Below are 20,185 nucleotides of genomic sequence, written 5' to 3' on the forward strand. Positions count from 1 at the left end.
CCCAGAACAGCGCTGAGTACTTCATCACCTTGTCAAGATCTGTAAGACTGAGCATGGTGTTGATTGGCTGGCATCATTTGGAGTGGATTTCAAAAAAAACATGCCACCGTTTTGAATCTGACTTCAATAAGACATACTGTATACATCACATGCAATGTCAGTCAAAGCGATATATTATAGAACATGCTGTTCCCAACTTTATTTCACCCACGTCGTTTCTGAAGCCTCAGCAAAGATGATGGCAAACCCAGCCCCATTCCGCACCGCTTTTAAAATGAAACTTTTCATCTGCTCTGTCACTGTATATGAAGCTTTTCTCCCTTGCAGCTATCCAGTGCATGAGTGGTGTCTTCTCTTCTTCTCCCTCAACTCTGTGAAGAGTCATTGGGGCACAGCACAGAAGACCTGCCCACCACAGAGGTCGCTGGTGGCAAGGGGCTTGTATTCAGTAAACTGTAAGATTGATCTTGAATTGATAGCTGCACCACGGCTCTCCACAGCAGATCTTTCTGAATCTCATCTGTCACATCTAAATTCATACACATGTGGTGATTTCACTTTCAGGAACAGCCCAGAAGGATATTTTGCTACAATCAGTATTCTCAGTTAAAGGTGCACACACACCCCACACCACCTTCCCCAGAACCACTCTCTTTTTTTCATCAATTCATTCTGTATTCATCATCTCTGTGTGTATAAGATGAGTGAGAGGGGGGTGGGGGTGGAGAGAGATAAAGCTGCAGCATGATAAGGAAGAAAAAGTGTGGGAGAGAGGGAGAGAGAGACAGAGAGAGAAGGGGTGTGGAATTTTCAAGAGCGAACTTAAACTGTTCCAGAAACTTGCAGAAAAACAACAACGTGCAGGAAATAACAATGCCAAGAAGTTGCACACAATCCTCAGTGGCATCAGTCCCAGTGCAAATCACTGGAAGAAGCCATTATCTGTCAGAGAAAGAGCTGTTCTCTTCAACATAATCCTCCCAGGTCTGGCACAGCAATGCTCCACAGACTTCAGTGTACATACTGCCTCTTGCTCTTCTGTACTGTCTTCGGTTAAGCATGTGGAGTTAACTGTAAAGACACTGTTTCCACACCCCCTTTTCCAAACAATCAAAACACTGTTTCCACACCCCCTTTTCCAAACAATCAAAACACTGTTTCCACACCCCCTTTTCCAAACATTCAAAACACTGTTTCCACACCCCCTTTTCCAAACATTCAAAACACTGTTTCCACACCCTGTTTTCCAAACATTCAAAACACTGTTTCCACACCCCCTTTTCCAAACATTCAAAACATTGTTTCCACACCCCCTTTTCCAAACATTCAAAACATTGTTTCCACACCCCCTTTTCCAAACATAAAAAACACTGTTTCCACACCCCCTTTTCCAAACATTCAAAACATTGTTTCCACACCCCCTTTTCCAAACATACAAAACACTGTTTCCACACCCCTGTTTTCCAAACATACAAAACACTGTTTCCACACCCCCTTTTCCAAACATTCAAAACATTGTTTCCACACCCCCTTTTCCAAACATTGAAAACACTGTTTCCACACCCTGTTTTCCAAACATTCAAAACACTGTTTCCACACCCCCTTTTCCAAACATTCAAAACACTGTTTCCACACCCCCTTTTCCAAACATTCAAAACACTGTTTCCACACCCCCTTTTCCAAACATTCAAAACATTGTTTCCACACCCTGTTTTCCAAACACTTTCCATAAATTCATATAATGTTTCAACCCCCTTTTTCCATATATAAAATGTTTCAACCTCTTTTCACATTCATAAAACACTGCACTACCCACCCTTTTCCCTACAAAAATGTGTTCTGACACTCTGTTTTCAACTATCATCAAAACACTGTTACCTTTTGCAAGCAACAAAACTTCTTTTTTCCTTGCTTCTTTTTCTTTTAACATTCAACTTTTTGCCCTAGCGTCTTTGAAACATCATAAAACTGTTAGACCCTTTTCCTACATCAAGATCCAATTTCAACCTTTTCAAATATTGTAATAACATTACCACACCACTTTTCCAAAATTGACAACATGTTTCGAGAATGATACCTTTTCGAACATGTAACATGTTACACACAACCCAGCCTCGAGTTCAACTGGAAAAACACTGTTTCACTCCGTCCTGTTTGCCAATCATTACTTGTTCACATTTTGAAACTAAATACAAAACAGTTCCCTCATCCCCGTTTGCGAAAATTAAAACAGTGTTTCTATACAACGTTGTTGCAGAATTCAAACATTGTTCTGTTGATGTTTTTCCAACAATTCAAAAATGTTTACACCTGTAAAAATATAAACGACTGTTCACAATATTTCAAACAATCACAAAACAATCTTTCAAGCCCCTATTATAAACATCAAACATGTTCAACACACCACCTTTTCCAAACATCAAAACATTGAAATCATACCACCCCAAAAACATAAAACACAGTGTGATGAAATGCTCCTTCTCAGCAAGTCATGAGAAACTTCAAGAGCCCGTGTCCCTTTTAAAACTTGTTTTCAACACACACCCTCTTGTGCATACGGATTGGAAGCATGTTTACCCACACCACCCCTTTTGCCAACACAAAAACACAAGTTCCACACGCCCATCTCCAATACATTGGAAAAGAATGTGTTTACCCACAGCCCCCTCTCCAAACAGAATGACCACTGTTCCAAGTGCCAAGGACATCAAACAATGTTTCCCAAGTCCTTCATTCCCTGTATATTTTTTCTCTCGTTTTCTATTCTGCACATGGATATATATATATATATATGTGTGTGTGTGTGTGTCCTTTATGTTTATCTGTGTCCATATATATGTGTGTCCTTTTTTTTCAACCCCTCTTTGTTCCATGATTTGATTTATTTGTGTTTCACATTGCATAAAATCACTGGCACTACGCCAACAACAGTTTACTAACGCTACAAAAAATGTGTTCAGTGAGCAATCAGGGTTTAAATCTATCAACAAAACACTTGTATCCTTGTGTCCAGAGCACATGAACAGCTTCTTTTTTTTTTTTTCTTGCTTTTTTTCTTTTCTTTTCCTTTTTTTTAATGTTCTAACTTTTAAGCCCTAGCAGAGTCTGGGATGTGAAGGGGAGGGGGGGGGGGGTCATGGACATGACAGGGAAAGCTGTAGACCTTATTTTCTCTACATCCAAGAGTCCAAAATTTGATTATTTCATAGTCTAATAGTAATACAATACCAAACTGCAGAATTTCGTTGTTCAAAATTTTGACAACTCGATATTGGAGAATGATAGCCATCAGAGAAGTTTCAGTTTCAGTTTCAGTAGCTCAAGGAGGCGTCACTGCGTTCAGACAAAGCCATATACGCTACACCACATCTGCCAAGCAGATGCCTGACCAGCAGCGTAACCCAACGCGCTTAGTCAGGCCTTGAGAGAAAAAAAAAAACAAAAACAAAAAAAAACGGGGGAATAAATAATAGATAAGCTTGCATAAATAAATAAATAAATAATAATTATAATATAGAAAAAGGTAGTAGTAATAATATTAGTAATACTAATAAAATGATAATAATAAAACATAAATAAATAAATAAATAAGACAACAATGGTGATAAATCAGAGAAGTGTAACACTAAATACACACAACTCCAGACACTGCAGAGTCAACTGGATAAGCACTGTGGGGTACTATTTTCTCCTGTCGCTGTGTCGGCCATGGATCATTTGCGTCCTTTTAGTGGAAAACTCAAAACTAGCAAAACCGCCTTCCTCTCATTCCACAGGTCCTGGCAAAATAAGTACAGTGTATTGCTGAGATACAAAGTGTTGCAGAATTCGACTGATTTGTCTGGGTTGATGTGTTTGCTTCTCCAATCTAAGATTTCGAAAGAAAATGTAATAAAGTATAAATAGTGTAAACGTGTACATGTTCACAATAAATTATCTAATACATCTACACATGTAACTAATACTATGTAAGCCCTGCTGAGTTATAAACTCAAATGAGTCATCAAAAAAAACAACCACCAACAACAACAACAAAAACGAAACAAAATACAACCACCAAGCAAACAAAAACTACAGGTGTGATGAAATGCTATCTCTACAGCATAGTCATGACGAAACTTCAATGAGCACTGCAGGGTGGCTCCCTTTTACAACTTGTAACAAACAACAGGCAGCCCGGACAGGGCGTGGGGAGGTGAGGGGGCTGAGGGGGGGGGGGAGTGTTTGCAAGCAGCCCACAGAAACCACAACCCCTGTAATGCCAGCACAGATAAGACAGGCCAAGCACCACTGGCCCAATCTGACCAATTAGCACCCAGGGACGGGGTCAGGGAAAGGAATGTGGCCATTTAGCGCCCACAGCCCCCCTCCCATAAGATGACCACCTGACTCCAAGTGGCCAAGGGGACTGGCTGCTGACTGACCAGGAAGTCCCCCCACCCCACACCCTCACAATCTGAGGAGTGGGGGGGGGGGGAAGGAGGAGGGGGGTAGGGTGTGGAAAGGTGGGCAGGTGAAAGCCTGAAGGTGGGTGTGAGAACTGACAAGCTGCCCTGATAATGAGGGTGTGTGGGTGGGTGTCAGTGTGTGTGTGTGTGTGTACATGTGTGTGTACGTGTGTGAGCTTCTTTGTGTGTGTTTTTGTGGTGTGGTGTGTGTGTGTGGCATACATATTATATATTAATGTGGTGTATGTGTGTGTGTGTGTATGTGTGTGTGTGTGTGTATTATAATTTATTTATATATATATATATATATATATATATATATATATATATATGTGTGTGTGTGTGTGTGTGTGTGAGCATAATTGTGTGTGTGTGTTGTGTGTGTGTCTGTCTGTCTGTCTGTCTCTCTCCGTCTGTGTGACTTTTGAGTCTGTGTTTGTGTGTGTGTTTGTGTGGGTGTAAAACTGTGTGCAGGGATATGTATACGCAAATAGTGTGTGTTTGTGTGTGTGTGTGTGTGTGTGTGTGTGTGTGTGTGTGTGTGTGTGTGTGCACGCGCGCGCAAGCGCATTATAATTCATAGTATACATGTGTGTAACTGTTTCATGTGCTTGTGCTTGTGTACCACGTATCTGAGCATAAGCATGCACGCATGTGTGTGTATGTTTGTGAGTGTGAATGAGAGTGTGACATGCATGCGTGTGCATTTTATAAGCCTTGCCATCACTACCACCACCCACACCACACATCCTTCATCAGTCCTGACTGACACATTAGGCTGCACCACCTCCGGGTCCAAGTAGCCTGCGCAAAGGAAGTGCTCAGCTAATAATAAGTGATGGCGTGCTCTGCCCTGCTACTGCTACCGCCAAGCAGACAACCATCAGTCCTTTCACTCTGCCAGCTCTATGAAATACCACAGTACTCACCATACTCTATACACTGTGTGTATACATGCACTCTGGTACAAAATATATATAACGTTCACTACTGTTCTAAGCCTCTCAGATGGGCTCACCGCATTTCAAATAAAATAGGCAAATTTAAGACAGAACAAGGACTAATAACTCCAATATGAATTAATTTTCAAAAGAATTTCAAATTGCAGTAAAAAAACAAAAAGTAGAATATTGCATGATCATAAACCACAGTTTCACAAGAAAATAATGATGCAGGCAAGAGAGAGAGAGAGATCTACTGAACAGATCGATACAGAGAGGGAGTGAGAGAAACTGAGAGAAGACAGTGAGTGAGTAAAGGAAGAGAGAGAGAGAGAGACGGGGTGAATGGATAAAGAATGACAGTATAGAAAGATTCACAGAGAGAGAAAGGGAGAGAGACTTCAACTCAGAGAGAGGGAGTGAGAGAAACTGAGAGAAGACAGTAAGTGAGTAAAGGAAGAGAGAGAGAGAGACGGGGTGAGTGGGTAAAGAATGACAGTATAGAAAGACTCACACACAGAGAAAGGGAGAGAGACTTCAACTCAAGCTCAGAGAGAGTGAAAGAGAGACAGAGAGAGACAGAGAGAGAGAGACAGAGGCAGAGAGAGAGAGACAGAGACAGAGAGACAGAGAGAGAGACAGAGAGAGAGACAGAGAGACAGAGACAGAGAGAGAGGCAGAGAGAGAGCAGGAAGCTTTGAGAGGCAGGAACAACAGAAGGAAGCTGAATTGCCCTGCGGTAGGAAACAACATAACATCAATTCACACCGATTGATGAGCTGCTCTTGTGCAAGCTGACTATATCTGCACCATTGTGCTAAGTATAAAAACATACGGAAGTGAAATAACAACAACAACAAAAACAACTTTAAAAAAAAAAATCCAAGGATGCATAAATTTACGATTATATAATGACAGCACAATCTTTTTTTTTCAGAATGCTATTTTCAACACATTATTGCCATGTATGGTTGTTTTTTGTTTTCAATAATAATAATAATAACAATTTAATAAAAACAACAATAATAATATACACATGTAATATGTGTATATATATATATATATAGCACTTACCCTGTGACTCTAGACCTGTGCTTTTAACAATACATCCTGAATTCATGAATTTATAACTTCAATGAGACACAGGAATAATATAATTGCAATAAAAATTTTTAAAAAGCTGTTAAGATACAAACTAAAAATACTATTGAAAACACTATAACATCACTGACCACTCACACACCTCTCCCACATCACCCCCAGGCCTCCAACCCTCCAAACACAATGTGTGTATGTGTGTGTGTGTGTGTGCATGTGTGCGTGCGTGCATGCATGTGTGTGTGCACGCTCGCGTGAGTGCCTGTGTGTGTGTGTGTGTGTGCATGTGCGTGTGTGTGTGTGTGTGTGTGTGCATGAATGTGTGTGTGTGTGTGTGTGTGTGCACGCGCGTGTGTGTGCGTGTGCGCGCGCGTGTGTGTGTGTGTGTGTGTGTGTGTATGCGTGTGTGTGTGTGTGTGTGTGTGTGTGTGTGTGTGTGTGTGTGTGATCTTCAGTTTAACGTCTATTCACTCACTACAAGTGTTATTAGACGGGTGTGTGTGTCACTGAGTGAGTGAGTGAGTGAGTGAGTGAGTGTGTGTGTGTGTGTGTGTGTGTGTGTGTGTGTGTGTGTGTGTGTGTGTGTGTGTGTATGTGATAGCATAGCATACACATGTATACTAGATGCATGTGTTTGCATCACTGCATACATTAACAGTAATACTAATAAATTATATAAATTATAATTAAATATTCAACAAAACAAGTTTGTTGATCATGACTCATGTCATAGGAACATGAAGTTGATGAACACATTCAATTCAAACTGCTCACAAAAATAAGCACAACTGCCCAATGTTAGATTTTATAATAAAAGCTAGCAACTTACTAATTAGCCTCTTCTTTAGCTACTACTGTACAAATTACAGCTGTTATGATTAAAATAACACTTTTAAACATTGGGGGGAAAAAGTCAATTTTATCACCATGATCATTCATCTGTATCAATTACTATGACCTATTTTGATCTATTGTTAAAAATATCACCACACACCCTTCCAAATCATAAATTTACAAGTTAATGCCTTCCTGTTCTCATGTCAGTCACAAAAAAAACAATATTCCACTCAAAATATTGGCTTCTGGTCTAGTAGTAGTACAGTAGTAGTAGTCTACTTCTGGGTCACTGCTTTTATGTTATAAATACATGTGTGTTTTTTTGGCCCAGGAATCATTCAGTTTCAAGTGAGCAACTTAGCAAGCCACTTCACATCACTTGTAGAACCAGTCAGCTCAACTGGTTCTGAATCCGTGTGATCTATTTCACTGTCACTTTGTGGTTGTTAAGTATGTGGAAAAAATAGCATAAATTCCATTCGTGTATCAAACATGTGAACCATACCATTTCTTTGGCCTTATTATCCTCAAGTGAGCACAACAAAGGTTCCATAATATCTATTATTGTATCAGTAAGTAAATTGTGATAATCTCTACCATCACAGAATGCTGGCTATTGTATATGGTGATGATGTCACTTGTACAGCGATAGTCACCTAGATAATGATAGTAGTACTAGTAACCAGTAGCATACTTATTCTTGTGGAATGGTGTAACCAGCATGTGCACAATTCGCTACTTAGAAAAGAAATAAGGTGTGAACAGCTCTTCTTATAATCGTCATACTACACATCCTGTATCATTACAATCCATGAACACTGGCAGCCTCAGAACTTTACCCTTCCAGGATTTTGTAAGCATTAAAATATTATATGGCTGATAAATTACGTTAAATTCAAAATGACAATCAACAGAAAATCCCCAGAAAATGTGAAATATATATATATATATATATTTTTTTTTTTTTTTTTTTTTTTTTTTAAATCTCATTCAACAGTCTCAGAGTCTGCCTGTGCTACAAAATAATTATCATGAAGATGATAAACTCTTACTGAGACTGTTTTCTTTATTTCTTTATTTTAGGGTATTATATAGTTCCCACAGATATGATATTATATATTCACAGAGAGAGAGAGAGAGAGAGAGAGAGAGAGAGGGAGGGAGCCTACGTGTTGCAACTTGACCACACTTATGCAACATCATGCTAATCAACTCATCATGTCACGGTCATCAGTAATCCAGGTGTCACCTCTGTTTAACCATGAGGATGATGAAAAGAGTGTGTGTGACCATGCATTGTGTGACAGCAAGAGGTGAACCACAGACCTGCACAACATCAGCATTGGATGAACTGGTAACTCTTGGCAAAGAGAGTGGGAAAAAAGAATGGTTAACCAGGCAAGACTTAAAAGTTTACTTGAAATTCAATTTTGTAAGTGAACACAGTCCAAAGCTGAGAGTCGCACAAAAAAATCAAATATTGAAATAATCTACTTTCATGTTTTACTGTCACACACACACGTACATACATGCATGTATACATGCAATCATACACAAATGCTTGAATGAAAGTGCATCACTGTAATATACAAACATGCATGTAATTATACACATGTGCACACATATGTGGAGCATACACAAATGCACACACACACACACACACACACACACACACCACACACCACACACCACCACCACCACCACCACCACCACCACCAACAACAACAACAACATAATACTGTACATGTACATGTATATATCATACATGTTTAAATACAAACACACACATTTTAAGAAAACTGACATTGTAGTGACAATTTATGCAAATGCAGGCAAATTAATGCACACTGACTGAGTAAGATACAGGCCTACTGAACCACTTATCCAACTTGTGAGCAACTTGTGACTTTCGCAACTGCCAGGGGAAATCTGGAGAGCCCTCTGTTAGAAGAAAGCATGGCAGCATATTCCTGAAAATAACTCTGGCAAGAACTGAAGAAGGGAAGGTTTCAAGGTTGAGGACAAATTGTTGTTTATTTCTGCAGCAGCTATACTCCCATTTTCATTGCCAGCACATTCTGTGCATGTTTTCATGAGGCATAACTCACTAAACGTGAACAGAGATTACTTACAAGTTCTTTATTCTGCACGTTATCTACTTTCAATAGTATCATCTTCTGTCACCCAAACAAGTTGAAGTAGATGAAATGACAGAAAAAAAAGTTTAAAATATGCTTAGATCAATTGCTGATCAGAGAGTCCAGAAAAACCTCCAGCTTCAAACCACAATGCACAGCTAGGACACAAGCTACCAACATCAAGGTCCCACAGGATGGGAGGAGATTCTCAATGGCAGTGCCACACACTGCTGTCAATGTATCAAATCAACTGATACTAACCAAACAACAATGGATGATATATCAAAGCAACCACATGGATGCAATCACTTTTTTTAATTCTTGTTTTTATTAACTCAGCTTTTCTCAAGCAAGGAATATTTCAATTTATAATCATATTCAACAAAACAAATCTTTCGTGGTCCTGAATCATTGTGACTGCATAAAAAGTGTACTGTAAAAATTATCAAGAACAGCTCAGTAGACAAGTCATGCATAAAGTGAAATTCAAGGCAAATTTAGAATATGTTTGTAAAGATATAACTGCTCAAAGTGACAATAATTTGAACATGAACTGCTCAAAGTAACAATAATTTAAAATCATAAGGCTTGTGTGTGTGTGTGTGTGTGTGTGTGTGTGTGTGTGTGTGTGTGTGATACATGTGAAAAGTGTATGTGTATTAAGTGTGCATTATGTGCATACATGTGTGATGCTTGTATCACTGTATCGCTGCATCAGTAAGTCTGAAAAGGTGAATAGGATATGAGTACAAGACATAAAAACAGACTGACAGCTGAGGGTGGAGAGAAAGTAGAGGGGTGTGTGGAGGAAGGGGAGGTGGGGAGGGCAAAAGGTGAGACAGACAGAGACAGACTGGGTTAAGTGAAAGAGAAAACTTACAGAAGACCACCAGTCTCCCTGAACCAAGTCTTCAGTCAAACAATTTCTTTTTTTTTTAGCATAACTTAAATCTGCTTTTCCACCCCTTCTGTCCCCAATCTATCTCCCTTTAACCCTTTCACTGCCAGTCAATTTAGAGTGCAAAATTCCCTTGTGCTATAAACACAGAAAATATGGTGTATAAGGATAGCTGGGGATTCTCCCTGTGATGTGTAGAAGATATGGCCTATCCCACCACCAAAAATAAAGAGCAGTAGGTTAATGGATACCGGACTCATGATCTGGTCACCCTTCAGTGACATGGGCTCCTCTACCTAGATGCTGCATAAATGCGAGTTTGGCAGTGAAAGGGTTAAAATCAAATGGATGGTATCTCAACTGCTGGTCACAACACTGAACATGGAAGAAAGAGCCTAAAATGAATGCTGTGAAATAGACAGTAAAGTGGTGATGTACAAAGCAAGAGCAGACAGACAGGAAAAGACGTGATGTTGGTAAAATAAATAACAGAGAGAGAGAGAGAGAGAGAGAGAGAGAGAGAGAGAGATTGAAGTAGATGTGATTAGTAAAATAGTACACAGAATAACATTTGAATTAACTTCAATTATATCAACTATCCAGTGATGCTCTACAGACTGTCAAAATACTGGAAAGCAATGCAACCAGATGAAGAAGATGATTGATCAGCAACGACACAGGCTGATTGTTCTTGTTGCCGTCTGCTCACATCAAATCGACAGAAAGAGTGCAAAAAACACATTTCAAAGACAGAAAAACGCAATTTCATAAATCATGTGTGAACAACAAATCGCTGACATTTAAACAAAAGATCCAGTGGTGAGCATTGTATGTAGCGACAGGTCTGGCGGAAAAGCGAACTGTAAACACATCAAGTGGGCTGGGCAACATGAACCGACACGGGCACCTGTGAGTGTCATCCAGTTTAGCAGGTTGGTGTTGACATTTTCTCCTCAGCTGCCTCAATCTTGAAAACAAATCAATTGCATTAAAGCGCTAATAAGCATATCTTACCTTTCCGCCATGATTTGTGTGTTTTTTCAGTACAATTCCAAAAGAATAATCACAGCAGCATCACTAATCAACATAGCGTATTCCAAGCAGACAACTGTCTTCCGCCATGATTGTTGAACGATCCCGAAAGGAGAAAAATCAAAATGTGGAAAATGCTGTCTTGAATTAAAATAACATCGCCTTAGAGAGGTCTATTTTTATCATTATTTTACCGGTTCTCTGTGATATAACTTCACTTCTCCTTCTTTTTTCTTTTCTTTTTTTATATCGGGAAGATTAGGTGTGAGACTGTCATAACAAGCAACTTCCGGTTTGTCGTTTTTGTTTTCCTACGATTTCCCTTTTGCTGGAGAGTCGGTATGTTTTCAAAGAAGATTCTCAGTCCGTTTGACTCACTTTTCTCGTATTGTTCATTTAAAAACAATTAATGCTCTGTGTTGTACATATGCATCCGGTTATTGTAGTTTGTGTTCGTTAAATGTTTAATTTTTGTGATAGGAGTTTGGGGGGAGGAAGGAAGGAATAGTCGTAAATGATGCCAAGGAAAGTAACTGAAAAACATGCAGTTTTGTGACGAGTCCTGACTTATTGCCTCTCAGTTTTTGGAGTTTTAAGGGCACCATTGTTTAAGGGGAGAAATGGCTACATGGAAAGTAAATATTTGAGTTCAAATAATGATTTCTTTCCATCCCCACTCCAATTTTTTCCAAGTATGTGAGTCAAAGCATCTTTATGGAATGATTTTATCATGACGGAAGAGTTGTTTACAGCCCTTGTTTTCATACACTACCGTGTTGTTCTAACATATTTCTTTCACTCAAATAAAAGTTTAGTCTAAGCACACTTTTCTTTTTATTGCTTTGTTACTAGTATTACTATTAGTAATGCATCATATTACATATGTGACTTTCTTCAACTTGCTTATGAACATTCTTGTGTATGTTGGGTATTTTTGTATTTTCTTATAAATATTGTTATAGCCCTCAAAACTGTGACATAGATTACGGGGTCTTTAATCATGTGTTAACCAGGTGTTATTGTTGTTTTTCCAGCACTCTTAATCTTATTTTGGGGTGCCTTAGACATCTTTTCTTTGGATCCCACTAAATTTTACTTGACGGTCAACTGTTGACCTCATGTTTTTTTATGGGCACTAAAAAAATATAAGCATTTTGGAAAAGAACAGCTGTTCAGTGGCAAGGAACACACACACACACACACACACACACACACACACACACACACACATGATACACCATACCACACACACACACACACACACACACACACACACACACACATGATACACAACACACACACACACACACACACACATGATACACAACACACACACACATGATACACAACACACACACACATGCACGCGCACACACAAACACACACACACACACACACACACACACACACATTTGTGCACTCAATTACACAAACCACCTATCATACAAAAATATGATTTGGGATGGGTGCGGGTAATGATGATATTCAAATGAAACAAAGGTGGTGTGTGTGTCATTTTTCAGGTACCAGGATGAATCAGAATGACAAGACTGAGGACATTAGCAAAGAGGACTGGATGGCAGCACTGCAGAGCACCCATGTGACGCGGGCTGACATGAATAAACTCATCATGAACTATCTCATCACAGGTATGCTGGGCTGGCGTGTTCTTTTCCGAAAAAAATTGATGGTACCAGTGTTGGTTGACAGCGAATGATGGTTAAGATACTGTTGAAGTCCTTGATTGACAACAAATAATGATTAAGACAATGTTGAAATCCTTTTGAATCGATACAGTGTCTTTTGTTGTTGTTGTCCATTTCCTGTGTGGCAGAGTCAGACAGCCCTAAGGGAAAACAACCACTGCACTGGTCAGGCAGTTTGAGCAACACTGCAAATGACAGTGAAGTGGATGGCAGTGTGGTCGCAGTCTTCCCTTTTAAACCTATATATGGCATATTCAGCTGTTATATCTTGAGGAAATAAAAAAATAAAACAGCAAAAAAAAAACTGGTAATATTTTGAAGACATGGTGGGCGAAAAATCACAGACTTTTTATCACAAGTCTGACGGATTGACATTGTCCGTTACTGCACAGCTGTTGCTGAAATGTACAGCCTGTCACTGTGATGATAATCAGTGCATTCTGTCTCTCAAGCCAGTTGAATGAAACATTTTGGATAAAGAGAAAAAAAATTACCCTGATAACATGAAACATCCATTTTTGTGTCAAAAAAAGAATACATTTGTACGAATGTGTAATGAACGTTTGGATTAGCTTCTGTACATGAAGAGCCACTTGGTTGATATACTATGGTAAAAGGTGCTTATGCAGAGGGCTTTAAAGAGGCGGCAGAGAAGTTTCGGCAAGAGGCAGGTGTGAACCCTCCTGTGGAACTGGACGCCTTGGACAACAGAATCCGCCTTCGCTGTCTGGTACAGAACGGTCAGATCCAGGAAGCCATTGATGAGGTCATCACACTGTACCCAGAACTGCTGGACAAACACCGCTACCTCTACTTCAGGTTACAGGTAGGGCCGTTGGAATTCTACTCCTGTACCGTTTAATTTTGACCCAGTGTGTTGAAGAAAACGTTTTGGCTCTGTTCTGGCAGCTGGGTTGTGCTGAAATTATGGTATATATTTTAACATGTAGCGTGTTCATGTAATAGACTGCAAGTGTATGTGGTGTGGGAGGGAAGGTTGTTTTATTTGATATTTTGACTTTTTTTTTCTTTCTCCCACACAATAAAGTTTACAGCAGTGGCTTCATATAGTGTGATACATAATATATCTGGCTCTCAAACCTTTGAAGACATTATTCAAGATTGTAACCTATTGTTGAATGCGTCCACATGTATACAGTCTCTCAGATATGTTATAATTCTCCATTTTGCTTCTTACCTATCCCTTAAGACCTCTGTCTAGAAACAAGCACCACCATGATGTACAGTGTGTAAGCGAACCCTCCTTAACTAACCAGTAATGTACCCCCATGTTTGTCTTGCAGATTACAGATGAATCTGTTTTGACTCATTATCAGTCTTGATTCTGATGTTCTATGTAGAACTGGTGGGATGTGTGTTTTCACTTTTTTGTTGTTGTTGGTTATTTTGTTTCCTGTTATGATGGGTGTTTACGATTGTGCAACACAGCAACAGAAGCTGATCGAACTGATCCGGAACAAGGACACGGAGGAAGCGTTGAACTACGCCCAGACCCACCTGGCGGAGCGGGTGGAGGAGAATCCTGACGTGCTGACGGAGCTGGAGAAGACGCTGGCCCTGCTGGCCTTTGAGAACCCAGAGAACTCGCCCTTCGGGGAGCTGCTGCACATCTCTCAGAGACAGAAGGTGGGGTGCAGATCATGCTTTTCTCCTCTGTCCCATACCCATGGCTGTGTGTCTGTCATACAGGGCTGAACTGGGGTATTTGTGGCTATCCACTGTTCATGTTTTGTGTTTTTATGTTTGTAGTTTGGGGGGTTTTCTTCCCTTTTTCCTCGTGTCGTTTCCTGCAAGACTTGTTGAATCTGCTATCTGATGTTATTCATTTGGTGGGTTAGTGCTGTTGTCATTGGAAGACAGCCCTGCCGCTTTAGATTGGCCTGCTTGTAACTTGAGATAGATTCACAGTAAAGGAAAGTTGTTCATTTTGTGTGTGTGTGTGTGTGTGTCTTTTTGTAACTTCAAAGACTGAGTGCAGAAGGAGAGAAGTCAATGTCAAAGAGTTTCCTACATGGACAACAGATGGGTTGAGACCGACAGAGGAGGATCTGTCAGTGTGAATAAGAAGGGTTTCAGTTTTATCATCATTCATGTTTGATGAAAGTATCAGATAGTGAATGCAGGGCTTGATATACATGATAAATAGGATAGGGTGTGATACTGAAACACAAAGGTAAGAACGGGTCTGGTCATGATAAAAGGATCATCAGGAATTGTTGAGTTTATGCAGCATGGGAGATAGCTTCGGAACAAAAACAAAACTTTCTGACTTTATAGCGATTTTTTTGTTTGTTTTATTTTGCTTTTTTGTTATTTTTGCTTGCTTTGTTTTTGTCCTTTTTTTTCACCGTTTGATGATTAGTTGTCTCTTAGAATGATGTATGGACAGTGGTAACCATCATTTGATCAGAACGTCTCAGTGAAGAGCAAATGTGTTGACTGTCATGTGGTCAGCAAGACACCAGTGAGTGAAGATACACTGACTGACAGCAAAGAGCAGTCAGCAGCTTGGTGTGTTTTTTAAGGGATGATCTGTGTGTGTGTGTGTGTGTGTGTGAGCAGTTCCACAGTTCTCACAATGAAGAATTGGGTTCATAGTGGAATAAATTGCTGAAATCATGACACAAACCATTCCAAATTACAGTCAGTTTGTGCTTGGCACAGTTATATCAGCACTCAGTCATATAATTGCTTGCATCAAAGTTCCAACTCTTCCAGCTCTAAAAACACATCATGTACACTGCCTTAGTTGCTGATCCAGATTTGTTTCTCATTGTTTATAAAAATGAATGGAATGTTTTGCCTTTGCAAAATGATAACGATGATGATGGAAACGAAGTGACTGTCGTGATGACGACAGTTTCAGTTTCTCATTGAGGCATCACTGTGTTAGGACAAATCCATATACGCAACACCACATCTGCTAGGGCAGATGCCTGACAGCAGCATAACCCAAGGCGCTTGGTCAGGCCTTGAGTGCATGCTTATATCTTTGTGTACCTATCAGAGTGGATTTCTTTTTGTATAATTTAGCCAGAGGACAACACTCTCGTTGCCATAGGGTTGTTGTTCTTTTTAAGTGCACCAAGTGTGTGCTGCACAAGGGACCACGGTTTATCGTCTCGTCCAAAAGACTAGACACTCAGTTTGATTTTCCAGTCAAACTTGGGAGAAAGGGTGAGAGAGGGATTTGAACCCACAACCTCAGTCCTCACAGACTCTCTGTAGTAGCAGCTGAGCGTCTTAACTGTCTGCCAGCTTCCTCCATTGAAATCAGACGATGACAATGATGATGGAAATGAACTGACAGTGATGATGATGTTAGGAATGAACTGACTGTTGTACTGACTGTAATGATGATGATGATGATAATGGAAATGGTCGGACAATGATGATGATAATGGAAATGGATGGACAATGATGATGATAATGGAAATGGTCGGACAATGATGATGATAATGGAAATGGATGGACAATGATGATGATAATGGAAATAGACAGACAATGATGATGATGATGATGGAAATGAACTGACGATGATGATAAAGGAAATGGGCTGACAATGATCAAGCAACTGAACTTTCCCCCCAGGTGGCCAGTGAGCTGAACGCAGCAGTGCTGGAGGTGGACGCCACGCCGGAGTTGGCCAGCCTGCTGAAGCTGGTGATGTGGGGGCAGGACGAGCTGGACAAGCGCAAGGTCAAGTACCCCCGCATGACCGACATCGCTCACGGCAAGATCGAGGACCCCAAGTGAGGGGGAGAGAGTCAGGGAGGGGGTGGTGGGGGGTGGGGGGACATTGACCTGTTACCATCATGTGGTGTCTTGTCTTTTACAGTGTTGTGGATGTGGTTACTGTTGGATAGTTGTTTTGATATTGACGTTGTTGTTTTTTCTATCTTTTTTTTTCTGAACTTTAATGTTGTTTTATGTTCAGTTTAGCAAAGGATCTGCTCTAAAATGAGGAAGAATGTCATCTGTTTGAAAGAAGAAGGGGAGAAAGAAAAGAAGGTACACTGTGAAACTGTTACATCCCCTTTAAAATGATGACGTTTTGCTGATCTATCCTTTTTTTCCCCGGAAGGAGAACAGCTGATCTTTATAAGAATTAATAGACCTGTCTCTGTTGTCCACTTTCAAATCAGGAATTTGTCTGTAGTCACTGAAAGTACATCATTAATCTGAAACTTTCAGAAGAAACTTCATCATAGTCCACTAGAAGAAATTCAGTGCAAAAGATTGAAATTTTTACATGTAAAATAACACACGCTTGCAAGCACGCATGCAGGCACATACTTTTCCACCCTATGATACCTATGTGTTCTCACTACGTCAGTTAAAATAGATTCATTGTCATTGATGTATGGTTTGTGTGTGTATTGACTTATCACTTGAAGTGGAAATGCATGACGTGGTTTGAACATGTTCTGATCTTGGCTCTCTCCTTTTTCTTTCCATATTTGATTAAAGAAAGGAATGTTGACAATGTAGGTTTTGGTGTGTTTTGTCACCCAGTGCATGTTGACTTCGGGGTGTAAAACTGATCTGTACAACTACAAGAGAGTCCAGTTTAAATCCTTTTTTTTTTTTTTCTTTCTTTCTTTTTTTTTATTTATTTATTATTGTTATTTTTGTTGTCGGGTAGCCACATTTGGGAAAGCCAAAACATTTTACCTGCCAATGTGAACAGAGGTTATATCTGCTGAGACTGTTTGTTTCAAGATACCGTCACAGGGAGATACTATGTACAATTGTCCTAAATAAGCTTCAAATGGAAGAAAATAACCTCTGCATTGCTGTGGCTGTGCTGGATTGCTTGCTGTGATGTGGGAGATACCAGTACTGTTCTGTAAAACTGCCTCAACAACTTTCACTTTTCAATGTCTTCAACACACTCACACTGCCTTCTATACTGAGAGCAGACAGCACTTAAGTCTTCTGGTTGGCTCAGACTAGTCTATCAGATGATGGCAGAATATTTCACTCTTGTTTGCAGCTTACTTACTTTACTTTTACTTTTCCCTTCTGCTTGTACCGGTGGGCGTCGCGGGGAGATACAGTTGTCTGTCTGCAGCAAGGTGAGTGGCCTGGAGGAGGGACATCTCGTGGGCTCTGAGGGTGTCTGCCATTGAGTCGCTCCAGCGCCGTCTTGGTCTTCCTCTGGCTCTCCAGCCAGAGTATTTGGTGTTGTATGCCCGAAGAGCTGGTTGGTTCAGAGGCATACGTGTGAGGTGTCCAAACCACTTGATCCTCTGTTGTTCTATGTGTTGTAGTACTGGTTTTGTTCCTACCATGTCTCGTATCACCTCATTCCTGATCTTGTCTCTCCTGGTCTTGTTCACTGCTTTTCTCAAGCATTTCATTTCACAGGTGACCAGTTTTCTCTCGAGGGCTTTTGTTAAGGACCATGTCTGGCACTGGTATGTGAACGTTGATAGGTAAATGACGTTGATGAGTTTCGCCTTGGTGCTCATGGGGATGCTGGGATGTTTCAAGAGAGGGGCGAGTTGGTAGCTGACTGCGTTGGCTTTCTGGCATCTGGTCTCTATTTCTCTGTCTTGTTTGCAGCCACAGTCTTAAAAGGTGACTTTAAAATGTAGTGGTGGGAGGGTAGTAAGAGTCTAGTTAAAATGTAAGTTTCCTTTGTTAGTCTCACTGTTCGATAGTCTTTCACGAAAGGCAGACCCAGGTGTCATCTCTGGATTAGTTCACAAGAAGTGAAACACATGGGCAAGGCAGAACATTGAGACTGAAAGACTGGTTTATACAAATCAAGTTTCACTGCAAGCTGCAGATACTTGTTCAAAAATCAAAGGGAAAAAATCTTTTGTTGAAGGTTTCTGTTGTATTTGATTTAGTTGTGATACTGTCATATTAGACTTGTGATTATGATGTGTATCAAATCATGTCATCCTGGCAATGTTGATTTTGATATGTGTTCTTAAAAACTTAAGATATTAAAGCTAAAAAGTGGATTTTGATACTTTTGTATTTGTTGTGGTAGAAGCAGTAAATAGGAGATTTATGTGTGTGTGGCTTTGCAAATGATGATAGTGTCACAGAACTTGTAGAGGTAACACAGCTGTTAAGTCAGTCTTGCTGGAATTTGGATGCATGCACAGAATGTACATAATCATCTCTTGCCCTATCCGAGATCAGCTCTTACTCCCAGAAGAAAAAAATGGAGAGAAGAAGCAGTCACAGATGCAAGTTGAACAGCAAGAGCCATTATGACTCAAATATTGGCATCTGTGTGTGTGTGTGTGTGTGGCTGTGCAAAATATGTACAGAGACATTACGTGAGTTCATGGGATGTACTGCTGTATGCTGTGTATAGGTGTTTGTGAGTGTGTTTTGTTTTTGAGGGTGTTCACATTTTATTCTTAAATCATACTCTGCAGCAAATTTTCAGTGATGGAGTGAGTGTTAACTGTGGCTTTGTTTTGGCCATATTTATGAGTCAGTGTATGAATCTGACTGTCATGTGATTATTATGCTAATAAAATTATTTGCATTGAAATCTGTTTGTTGTGCTGAGTTGTGTATTCGACTGTGTGTGTTGAGGTGGGGGTGGGGTGGAGGGTTGCATGTATGTTTGTGCACTGGTTAATTGTTAAGTGTTGTAGTCCAGCCAACTGCACAGGGCCATATCAGGACTGTCAAACCATAAAAATGCTCAGCCGCATCAACACAAAACTCACATACACACACACAAAAATAACCCACCTATAAGATAAACCTACAAAATACAGTTCATGACACATTATCCTAACCATTAGATTTTAGTTCCTCATTGCAAATAAGATTAGGCCGTGCTGAAGACACCAGCCATTCTACTAAATTTATCATCCCCAGATTACAAAAAATTGTAAAAAAAAAAAAACAACAACAATCCTTCAAAGCCAAACAAAAAATACATAATATAGGTCATACTGGCAAATAACACTGCAGAATAGACAGCTAGTGCCCATCCCAGTGTTTACAATTTCACTACCTTATCGCCAGAGCAAAACAGCACAGATAGTACATCACAGACTGCAGAAAAGAGAAAAACGTGTCAAGGCTT

The 20,185-nt window shown here is 40.0% G+C and overlaps 2 protein-coding genes across 2 annotated transcripts in view; one reads left to right on the top strand and one right to left on the bottom strand.

Annotated features, from left to right (window-relative positions):
• LOC143286698 (uncharacterized) overlaps positions 1-11,514 on the bottom strand; it is a 251,817-nt gene extending 240,303 nt beyond the window's left edge. The window contains exon 1 of the mRNA XM_076594372.1: positions 11,375-11,514. Coding sequence (XP_076450487.1) covers positions 11,375-11,385 — 11 coding nt within the window. The 5' untranslated portion in view covers positions 11,386-11,514. The remainder of the gene's footprint in view (positions 1-11,374) is intronic.
• A 156-nt stretch (positions 11,515-11,670) lies between these two features.
• Positions 11,671-19,639, top strand: LOC143286700 (glucose-induced degradation protein 8-A homolog). Its single transcript, XM_076594376.1, has 5 exons — positions 11,671-11,731; positions 12,916-13,041; positions 13,728-13,924; positions 14,548-14,745; positions 16,711-19,639. Exons 2-5 carry the CDS (start codon positions 12,924-12,926, stop codon positions 16,873-16,875), a joined length of 678 nt encoding a protein of 225 aa, XP_076450491.1. The 5' UTR covers positions 11,671-11,731; positions 12,916-12,923; the 3' UTR covers positions 16,876-19,639.
• The last annotated feature ends 546 nt before the right edge of the window (positions 19,640-20,185 follow it).

Source organism: Babylonia areolata, chromosome 10 (assembly GCF_041734735.1).
Source record: "Babylonia areolata isolate BAREFJ2019XMU chromosome 10, ASM4173473v1, whole genome shotgun sequence".
In the NCBI taxonomy this organism is placed as follows: domain Eukaryota; kingdom Metazoa; phylum Mollusca; class Gastropoda; order Neogastropoda; family Buccinidae; genus Babylonia; species Babylonia areolata.